Source organism: Nannospalax galili, unplaced genomic scaffold, assembly GCF_000622305.1.
Source record: "Nannospalax galili isolate Female #2095 unplaced genomic scaffold, S.galili_v1.0 scaffold145, whole genome shotgun sequence".
Taxonomy (NCBI): Eukaryota; Metazoa; Chordata; class Mammalia; order Rodentia; family Spalacidae; genus Nannospalax; species Nannospalax galili.
In genome coordinates, this window is record NW_008353604.1 from 2,574,860 (window position 1) to 2,583,996 (window position 9,137).

A 9,137-nucleotide genomic window follows, 5' to 3' on the forward strand; every position below is an offset into this window, starting at 1 on the left:
CCTCCCGCTGCGCTCCCCTCCCGTCTCCTCCCCTCTGGTCTCGTCACCCAACCCAGAGCCATAATCCTCCTCCCCCTCCAAAAGCCAGTCCAATCAGCTGCTTGCCAACCCGAGTGGTGATTGGCGGACCGTCTCTAAGGTGAAGGGGGAGTATTTATTAAAGAGACCCTGAGCTGGGAGTTGGAAAGCCGAGAGCGGAGCTCGGAACTGCCTGGAAACTTCACTAGGGCGACGACTTTGCCAGTTTCATTCCGGGAACTTTTCTTTGCAGGAGGAGAAGGGGTGCAAGTGCCCCAGGTTTAGTTCTCCTTCTTCCCTTCCTCCTCTTCCTCTCCGATTAGCCTTCCCGGTTCGCAGCGGGCAGCTGCGCACCGGCCATCCAGCGCCTCTGAAGGCTCCTCGCCACCGCCAAGTGACGCGCCAGCCTCCCGAGAGCCGCTCGCTCCGCGTCCGCGTCCGGGCAGGCGAGGGGAGTGGAGTCCCAGCCACCGCGGCTTGTCGCCTTTCCCGGCCACCCGCCCCCTGCCCCGGACCCGCGTATGAATCTCCTGGACCCCTTCATGAAGATGACCGACGAGCAGGAGAAGGGCCTGTCCGGCGCCCCCAGCCCCACCATGTCCGAGGATTCTGCTGGCTCTCCCTGCCCCTCGGGCTCGGGCTCCGACACGGAGAACACGCGTCCCCAGGAGAACACCTTCCCCAAGGGTGAGCCGGATCTGAAGAAAGAGAGCGAGGAGGACAAGTTCCCCGTGTGCATCCGCGAGGCGGTCAGCCAGGTGCTTAAGGGATACGACTGGACGCTGGTGCCCATGCCAGTGCGCGTCAATGGCTCCAGCAAGAACAAGCCGCACGTCAAGCGGCCCATGAACGCCTTCATGGTGTGGGCGCAGGCGGCGCGCAGGAAACTGGCCGATCAGTACCCTCATCTGCACAACGCCGAGCTCAGCAAGACGCTGGGCAAGCTCTGGAGGTGAGCGCCCGCGGGGTGGCACGGCAAGGGTGGGCTCGGGGACGGCCGGGACGCAGGCTGTGCGCACGGACCCCGCCCCGCCTCCGCCGGGAGTCTCTGGTCCCATAGCCTGCGGGCGGGGATGGGGGTGGCGGGCGAAGTAGGACTGGCTCAGAGTTTGAGAAAGTTGCTCTTGGGGACGGGTGGGGGGAGTGGCACAAGTCGGGGGGAGGCCAGGAGAGGGGTGCCACTCTCGTCGCCTTGAAGTGAACAAATCGGGGGCTAGCCTTCCACCCAGTCACCGATTGATGTAGCCTTGCCTGGGAGAAGATGGAGTGAAAGGGGGAGACATACCCGAGGCTGGTGGGGACCCTGGCAAGAATGGGGGAAGGATGGGAGCGACTTAGCGTGAGAAGGGTAGGAGCGTGGAGCGACAGGGCGAGCTTCTTGCAATTTCAGTGGTTTTTCGGAGTTTTTACACGGTGTGGGGAGGGGTGGGTCACTCCGGTAGCAAAGTTTAGAGGAGCAGCAGCCGGGAGCTATTTTCATTTCCAGGGTTTCCAAAATAGAAGTCGAGGGGAGGGGGCGGGGCGAAGAGTGACCGCTCCGGTCGTCTCCTGGAATTTTTTTTTTTTTTTTTTTTTGATTGGTTGGTTTGCTTTGTGCCCCTGTGTGATGGACAGCCAGCAGGAGGGAGGAGGAGGAGTGGGCTTGGAAGCCGAGGGGTGGGGACCTGACAGCTCCCGGAGTTTCACAGACACCCCCATTCTTTTTCCCCCCACCCTCAGACTGCTAAACGAGAGTGAGAAGCGACCCTTCGTGGAGGAGGCGGAGCGGCTGCGTGTGCAGCACAAGAAAGACCACCCGGATTACAAGTACCAGCCACGCCGGAGGAAGTCGGTGAAGAACGGGCAGGCGGAGGCGGAGGAGGCCACAGAACAGACTCACATCTCCCCCAACGCCATCTTCAAGGCGCTGCAGGCGGACTCTCCGCACTCCTCCTCCAGCATGAGCGAGGTGCACTCTCCCGGCGAGCACTCCGGTGAGCCCTTTGAGGACGATCCCCGAGGCCTAGCCACCCAGCGCTCCTCCGGGATCTGAGTGGGCTCTTTGCGCTCCTTGGGGCGGGGGTCAATCTCCTTGCGCTCAGTCCTCCTCCCCATGCCGTCCAAGGTCCCGAGAGACCCGGAGGCGCGGGGGCGCGCGCGTTTACACACCAACTCAACCCCAGTGCCGAACGCTAAGATTTGATTCTTTATTGCAAGATACAATCTTAACAGTTTTAAGAAAGTAGCCCCTCTTTGCATCCCCAAAGCACACATCTGCGCTTCCACAGGTAGCAATTTAGCCTCCCCGACATCTGGGGCCTCAGACCCTCCCCACATAAAAGGAACTCGCCCAGTGTGTACCCGCGGGTTAATCATTCGTGGGCTTATCTCGGCTGCACAGGGCCTCCCGTGCGAGCGCGGGTCCTTCTGACACCTTAGCAACCGGGGAGGGTCTCTGGAGGGCTCCCGACACCGGAGGCTTTGCACAGCCCCTGTTGATTTTCACGGTTTGCCTTTGTCTTTTATTGCTTGCAGGGCAATCACAGGGTCCCCCGACCCCACCCACCACTCCCAAAACCGACGTGCAGACTGGCAAGGTGGACCTGAAGCGAGAGGGGCGCCCCTTGGCAGAGGGGGGTAGACAGCCTCCCATCGACTTCCGCGACGTGGACATCGGTGAGCTCAGCAGCGACGTCATCTCCAACATCGAGACCTTCGACGTCAATGAATTTGATCAATACCTGCCGCCCAACGGCCACCCGGGGGTGCCGGCCACGCACGGCCAGGTCACCTACACCGGCAGCTACGGCATCAGCAGCACCGCGGCCACCCCGGCCACCGCGGGCCACGTGTGGATGTCCAAGCAGCAGGCGCCGCCCCCGCCCCCGCAGCAGCCTCCGCAGGCCCCGCAGGCCCCGCAGGCTCCCCCGCAGCCGCAGCCCGCGCCCCCGCAGCCGCAGCCCGCGCCCCCGCAGCCGCAGGCGCACACGCTGACCACGCTGAGCAGCGAGCCCGGCCAGTCCCAGCGGACGCACATCAAGACCGAGCAGCTGAGCCCCAGCCACTACAGCGAGCAGCAGCAGCACTCTCCGCAGCAGATCGCCTACAGCCCGTTCAACCTCCCGCACTACAGCCCGTCCTACCCGCCCATCACGCGCTCGCAGTACGACTACACCGACCACCAAAACTCCGGCTCCTACTACAGCCACGCCGCCGGCCAGGGCTCGGGGCTCTACCCCACCTTCACCTACATGAACCCTGCTCAGCGCCCCATGTACACCCCCATCGCTGACACCTCCGGGGTCCCATCCATCCCGCAGACCCACAGCCCGCAGCACTGGGAACAACCGGTCTATACACAGCTCACCAGACCCTGAGGAGATGTTGAACAAAGGCGAAGGCGATGGAGCTGATCATTCAAAGTAAATAACAAACAAATAAATAACCGAAGAAATCAAGAACCAACCTGAAAGTCCTTTGGACAGTTTCTGTTGTTCCCATTCCTTTAAAGACTTGTAAGCAGCGGCGATAACTAGTGCCGAGGTTCCAGGAGAGACATTATCCGCATGTATTGCCAAGTTAGTGCAAATCGGTGCCCAGGCCACGTTTGGCCAGATGGACAGACCAGCATCAGCGAGAAATTGGACTTAGTTCCTTCAGAGTCAGCGTTGGAGGACGATGGAGAACCTTGCGACCCATATGCTCAATCTCCCCGCCTGTTTGGACTTTGTAATTATTTTTTAGCCGTAATTAAAGAAAAAAAAAGTCCTCTGTGAGGAATATTCTCTATTTTAAATATTTTTAGTATGTACTGTGTATGATTCATTACCATTTGAGGGGATTTATACATATTTTTAGATAAAAAATTAAATTCTCTTATTTTTCCAACAGCTAAACTACTTGTAGTTCAACAGTGTGCCCTAGCTTTTCTTGCAACCAGAGTATTTTTGTACAGATTTGCTTTCTTCTTAAACAAAAACAAAAAAAAAAGGAAAAAAAAAAAGAAAATCAAAAAGTGTCGCTGAAGTAACATAAAAAAATACACAGAATTTTGTTAACGTCATCAATTTGGGGGGAGGATGAGCTTTGGTTAATTCCTCAGGCTCCTGGATTATGAGAGGAACTGCCTTAAAAAGAAAGATGAAAGCCTTCTCTTTTGCAAATAAGGGGAATAAATAGATATTCTAGAGGCGCATTGGTAAGCTTTATCACATATATTTTTTAAACAAGAGGAAAATCGCCTTGAGCCTTAAAACCTTGCTGCTTGGAAATACACATGTCCTCCTTAGAACACTCGGTATACCCTTGCTTGCTGGCTGCAGTCTAAGAAGCCAACTGCCAAGGAACCGGTATTTGCTTGGGGAATGTTACAGCAGCCTGGCTGTAAGCACATTGCCCCCTGGTTGCCTGCCTGGGCCCCATGTGGATGGCAGATGTTGTTGTCTGCCTGCTCAGACTGTCTATCACCTGTGCCTCTTCAGAACACCAGCAGTTAACCTTCAAGACATTCCACGTGCTAAAATTATTTATTTTGTAAGGAGAGGTTTTAATTAAAAGAAAAAAAAATCTGCCTCCTTTTTTTTTTCTTTTTTAAATTTACTGTCTTTAAGGTAGTTTGTTGGAACCTTCCTCAAAGGGTAGGGTCATCTGTTGTTAAATTATGTTCTTAACTGTAACCAGTTTTTTTTTAATTTATCTCTTTAATCTTTTTTATTATTAAAAGCAAGTTTCTTTGGATTCTTCATCCTAGATTTGTACAAAAATCTTTTTGTCCGTTCTTTTTTTTTCCCCCTCCTCTCTGTTGGTTTTTTGTTGTTATTGTTGTTGAAAACAAACTGGAAACGTGTTCTTTATTTTTGTACAAATGAGAGGTTGCAAATGTATATGTCCATGCGTCATTTGCAGTGCTTCCTGCCACAGACCTTTGGGCTGGCTGAATTCTCTGTGGATGTGTGCCCGTGTTGTGATAAAAAGAAACAACGCATCCTATGCAAGCATGTGTCATGGATAGCCCAGTGCATGCCCTCCTTCAGAGAAACGTCACAAGAAGGGGGCTCGGCCCAAGACAGACCTTAATTCTTAATAACTGCTGTGGCTGGAGAATGTGTGGATTGCTTTTTTAAAAAGACAGCAGACTTTTTTTTTTATTTAAAAGAAAGATATATTAACAGTTTTAGAAGTTAGTAGAATAAAATCTTAAAGCACTCTTATGGCATCTTTCAATTTCTGTATAAAAACAGACCTTTTTAAAAATATTTCTGTAACTTAAGAAACCTGGCATTTAAATCATATTTTCTCTTTAGGTAAGTTTTGGTTTGTGTTTGTGTTTTGTTCGGTTCCCCCTCCAAACTTTTTGTTCTCTCTGTGAAACTTACCTTTCTTTCCTTCCTTCCTTTCTTTTTTGTATATTATTGTTTACAATAAATATACATTGCATTAAAGAGAAAATGACCCTATGGATTTATTTGTCCCATTCTCCTGTTTTTAAAAGAATGATTTGAGGGACCCAAGCACTGAAGAGACTGTCTAAAGGTTTTCACAGTGCTGGTTTCGGTTCAAAAAGACTGTGTATCCCCACCAAACCTGGGCACAGACATCCGGAGGCGTGTCACCCAGCAGGGCACAGAAGAATGCATGTCAGTTTTGCGCACCCTAAAAACTGGTGTTGCAGTTTTAAAAACCCATATGCTTCTGAGCAGAAGCTGACTTCTTGTAGAAGTCAGAGGAGAGAAAGAACCTTAAACTTGAAATCAGCAGCCTGTCAGTAGACAGAATGCCAGAGGGGGTAATTCTTTTCTCTGAATGCCATATGGCAAACTTTGTTATTAAGGAACGGACCAAAGAAACAGGGTGCCACTTGCAAGGCAAAGGAACCAGGGGAAAGTGGGCCCACCTACTTCGGCGGGACCAGAGGACAGCCTGTTCTATTAACCTCCTGAAATGATTTCCCTCTGGATTTTTCTGCAGGGACAATGAAGAAAGATTATTGTTTTGGGTTTCTTCTTGTTTTTTGTTGTTGTTGTTTTGTTTTGTTTTTTAACCCCCTCCAGTTTAACTCATTCTGAGCAGATGCAAAGCCATCCTTAAAGAAATAAGACCTAATCCTGTTTTCTTTGGCCCCAATTTGGCCGGGAGTTTCCAGGTTTAGAGAGATGTTCAGGTCATTTTTCATTAAACAGATGAAGTCACTCCCTCAGTCCTTCCCTCCCTCCCACCTCCTCCAGCACCTCTCCCCAGCTGATGGGGCCCTTGTGTCTAAGAAGGTAAGCCACTTCCACCCCTGGGGCTGATGGTCTCCATGGAGGCCCTCAGTTCTCCTGCATTCCTGGCTGGTCTCCCACATCAGGATCAGGGCAACCAGGAAAATGGTAGTTATCAAATCGAAACATTAGTCCCAAGCCTCCTTTGCAAATTCCTTCCACAAACATTGATTGAGGGCCTGTGATCTGTGGGGGACTGTACAAATCTCCTGCCCCTCCAGACATCAGAGCTGCCCCCTTATTAGTACCACAGCCCAGTTCCTCTGCCATTCTTAACAAAAATCTCTATTTTTACTTGCTACCAACACCCACAAAGTCCTTTTTAAAAGCCTCTAGGGTATGTGCTAATTCTTGTCCACCTTATTTGTCCTAATCAACATTCAGTCTCACACTGACCACTGTCATCCTTCCGTGCCACATCCATACTGTGTTTCAAACTCTATTGTCTTTTCCTAATTACGGCGCCCTAGGATGGCCTTCCTAGAGCCAGAATGTTCTGTTGCAACATACACTTGTTAGTTAACAAAGGGTAATTTGCTTTAATTTTCTGGTACCTCAGTTTCCCCTTTTGCAGAGAATGTTTACAATTGCAACTTACAGGTAATAAAGATGTTTTTAGAGTGATTTTTTTTTTAAAGCCAGAAATAGTCCAGAAATTGGCTACAGCTGACTCTCTTCACCGAAAAAGCAGTCCTTTTTGTATTAGAATTTGTAGAGCGACACTCAGGGTAAAGGATTCCTTAGAAGGTCTCTAAGTGGTTCTGGTATACAGTAAATACCCAGGAGGACCCCAAGGACATTCCTCAGAATCCCCCTCACTCCACCTGCCCACTAGATCTAGTCAAAGCCCAATATCATCAGATTATGAAATATTTTAGAGGAAGTTTTATCTTAAATCCAGAAGCACAGGGCTTATCGCCCTGGCAACAACAACACAAACTAGAAACCTAGGCGAGTTCTCCACAGCAGGAAAAGAAAAAAAAAAACTTGCATTTAGAACTGAGCGTATTTGTTTATTTGTAGTCAACATCAAACCTTTTCTTTTTCAATGCTCTTAACAAAAGGGACTTCTTTCTGAACAAAAAGGACTAAGAACAACACATTTAGAATCAGTTTTTTAGTTTGTTATTAAACTAGAACCCTGTGGATGTTTGAGCTGTGTCTTGATTTCCTCACTTCAGGTCCTTCTCATCCTTTCCTGGCCCCTCACCCCCATAATGATGAACATTTTGGAGGCACCTCTGTGACATCTTTTATATTAAACCGATGGATGAACTGTCACATAGCCAGAGACAGATTTACTATACAAAAGATAAAGCCTGAACTCATTGGCCTGGAACTCACTAAGTAGGCCAGGCCGACTGGCCAAGGAGCTCCAAGGACACCCCCCTCCTGCCACCTCTGCCTCCCCAATGCTGAAATTAAGAGTGTGCCCCATCAAGCTTGGGGTTTTGTTTTGTTTTTACATGCGTGCTGAAGATCAGAACTCAGGATTTCATGCTTGTACAAGCATCTCACCAACTGAGTCATTTTCCCAGGTCCCTAAATTCTTTTCTTTTAAAAAATATTTATTATTTTTATTTTATGTGTATGAGTGTATTACCTGCATGTAGGTAGGTGGATCCATGGCACTCAGTGCCCGTGGAGGTGAGAAGAGGGTGTTGGATACCCTGGAACTGGGGTTACAGATGGTTGTTAGCTGCCGTGTCGGTCCTGGGAACTGAACCCGGGTCCTCTGCAAGAGCAGCCAGTCTCTTAACCGCTGAGCCATCTCTCCAGCCCCTTTTCCTTTCTTTTGTCCCATCTCTTCCTCATTTTTATACACTGGTGGTTTGCATGAGGAATGTCCCCCACAGGCTCAAAGATTTGAACACACGGTCCCCAGTTGGTGGCACTGTTTGGGGAGGGTCATAGATTCTTTAGGAGGTATGGCCTTCCTGGAGGAAATATGTCACTGGGGGCATGCTTTGAGGGTTCATGGCTTCACCCCACTTCCAGATTTTTCTCTCTACTTCTCCTTTGCAGTTGACGATGTGATCTCCTAGCTTCCTGCTCCAGATGCCTCCTGCCATTCTCCCCTCCCCATTATGGACGGTCCCTCTAGAACCATAAGTCCACATAAGCTCTTTCTTCCATAAATTGCTTTTGGTTATGGTGTTTTAGCAGAGCAACAAGAAACTGATACATAGGATCCCCCAGGAACCATGACAGCTAAAACATTTTCTGGGCTCTAACTGGGGTACTCTTCTTCCACCACAGATTAAGGCTATTAAAGTCTGGATTTCTGGAGATAAATTCTTTTTTGGAACAAATGCAAAATGATGAGGCAGTCTTAGATGTGCCTGCATTTCAAGACATATTTGTGGGGTTGTATATACTAGCACAGCACGACTATTGGGTATACCTCTTAGATTCTTTCAGGATTTTCTATTGAATTTAATCCAAACAACATTGTTTCATGCTGCCCAATTCTCACTTAAGAAGATCTGAGAACAAAAAGATTCATCATTTGTGTAATCAGAAATTGTGCTTTTATTCATTGAAATTAAAATTATGTTAGCTCTTACAGTAGCCAAATCACCTGGGTATGTGAGGTGGGCAATTTTTCATACACTGTAGTTGTACAGTTGGTTGTGTGTGTGTGTGTGTGTGTGTGTGTGTGTGTGTGTGGCATGTGGGTGTATGCACATGTGCATGTGTGTGAAGGCCAGAAGTGGACATCACTTGGCTTCTTCAGTTTTTTTTTTTAATTCTTACAAAAACTTTATTGAGAATTTCATACGTAAGGTGTTTTGATCAAATCCATGCCAACTCCCTCCCCTCCAACATTCCCCATATCTCCCCATCACTTTTTTCTTTTTTTATTTTCTTCTTTCATTT

At 49.2% G+C, this 9,137-nt stretch overlaps 1 protein-coding gene across 1 annotated transcript; it reads left to right on the top strand.

Annotated features, from left to right (window-relative positions):
• The first annotated feature begins 179 nt into the window (after positions 1–179).
• On the top strand, positions 180–4,056 carry Sox9 (SRY-box transcription factor 9). Its single transcript, XM_008850868.2, has 3 exons — positions 180–970; positions 1,738–1,991; positions 2,533–4,056. The coding sequence occupies exons 1-3, from the start codon at positions 540–542 to the stop codon at positions 3,372–3,374; spliced, it is 1,527 nt and encodes a 508-aa protein (XP_008849090.1). The 5' UTR covers positions 180–539; the 3' UTR covers positions 3,375–4,056.
• Positions 4,057–9,137: the final 5,081 nt, after the last annotated feature.

What these genes read in the sequence shown, in the direction of transcription:
- Sox9 (XM_008850868.2), top strand. Translation starts at nt 540, where the DNA reads ATGAATCTCCTGGACCCCTTCATGAAGATGACCGACGAGCAGGAGAAG. An exon ending in ACGCTGGGCAAGCTCTGGAG is followed by an intron (nt 971 to 1,737) that starts GTGAGCGCCCGC and finishes CCCCACCCTCAG; the next exon opens with ACTGCTAAACGAGAGTGAGA. An exon ending in CTCTCCCGGCGAGCACTCCG is followed by an intron (nt 1,992 to 2,532) that starts GTGAGCCCTTTG and finishes TATTGCTTGCAG; the next exon opens with GGCAATCACAGGGTCCCCCG.